The sequence below is a fragment of the Penaeus monodon genome, chromosome 22, assembly GCF_015228065.2.
Source record: "Penaeus monodon isolate SGIC_2016 chromosome 22, NSTDA_Pmon_1, whole genome shotgun sequence".
Taxonomy (NCBI): domain Eukaryota; kingdom Metazoa; phylum Arthropoda; class Malacostraca; order Decapoda; family Penaeidae; genus Penaeus; species Penaeus monodon.
In genome coordinates, this window is record NC_051407.1 from 17,981,344 (window position 1) to 17,981,746 (window position 403).

General features: G+C 36.5%; 1 protein-coding gene across 1 annotated transcript in view; it reads left to right on the forward strand.

Annotated features, from left to right (window-relative positions):
* Nucleotides 1-403, forward strand: part of LOC119587585 (transmembrane protein 17-like) — a gene marked incomplete at its 3' end in the record, with an annotated part of 3,837 nt that extends 3,434 nt beyond the window's left edge. Inside the window, 1 exon segment of the mRNA XM_037936298.1 lies at nucleotides 136-403. Coding sequence (XP_037792226.1) covers nucleotides 136-375 — 240 coding nt within the window.

A 403-nucleotide genomic window follows, 5' to 3' on the forward strand; every position in this document is an offset into this window, starting at 1 on the left:
GTTATGATACACAAAGTTGCATATAGATAAGCACCCTAGACTTATAATAACTCTTTAATCACATTTTACACGTATAATTAGACTTTCTCAATCCAATGTATTAAAAAAATAAAAATATTTCCTAACATTTTACAGGTCCCAGAATTGGCAGGCAGCTGGCTCCTCACTCTCCTTTTGCAACTCCCTCTCCTCATTTTTCTGCTGGTTGTTCCGGGAATTTGGCCTCTGCCTATGGACTACGCAGTCAACTTGATTTTCCTTATATTCATAGTACTGCATCTCCTCTTTGGATATCATGCAATAAATACAACAGCTGCTCATCAAACTAGGTTATATCACATGTACATGGTGATGAGGCAGAACCAAGATGAATGAATGGAGGAATTATATAATGTCATATTTG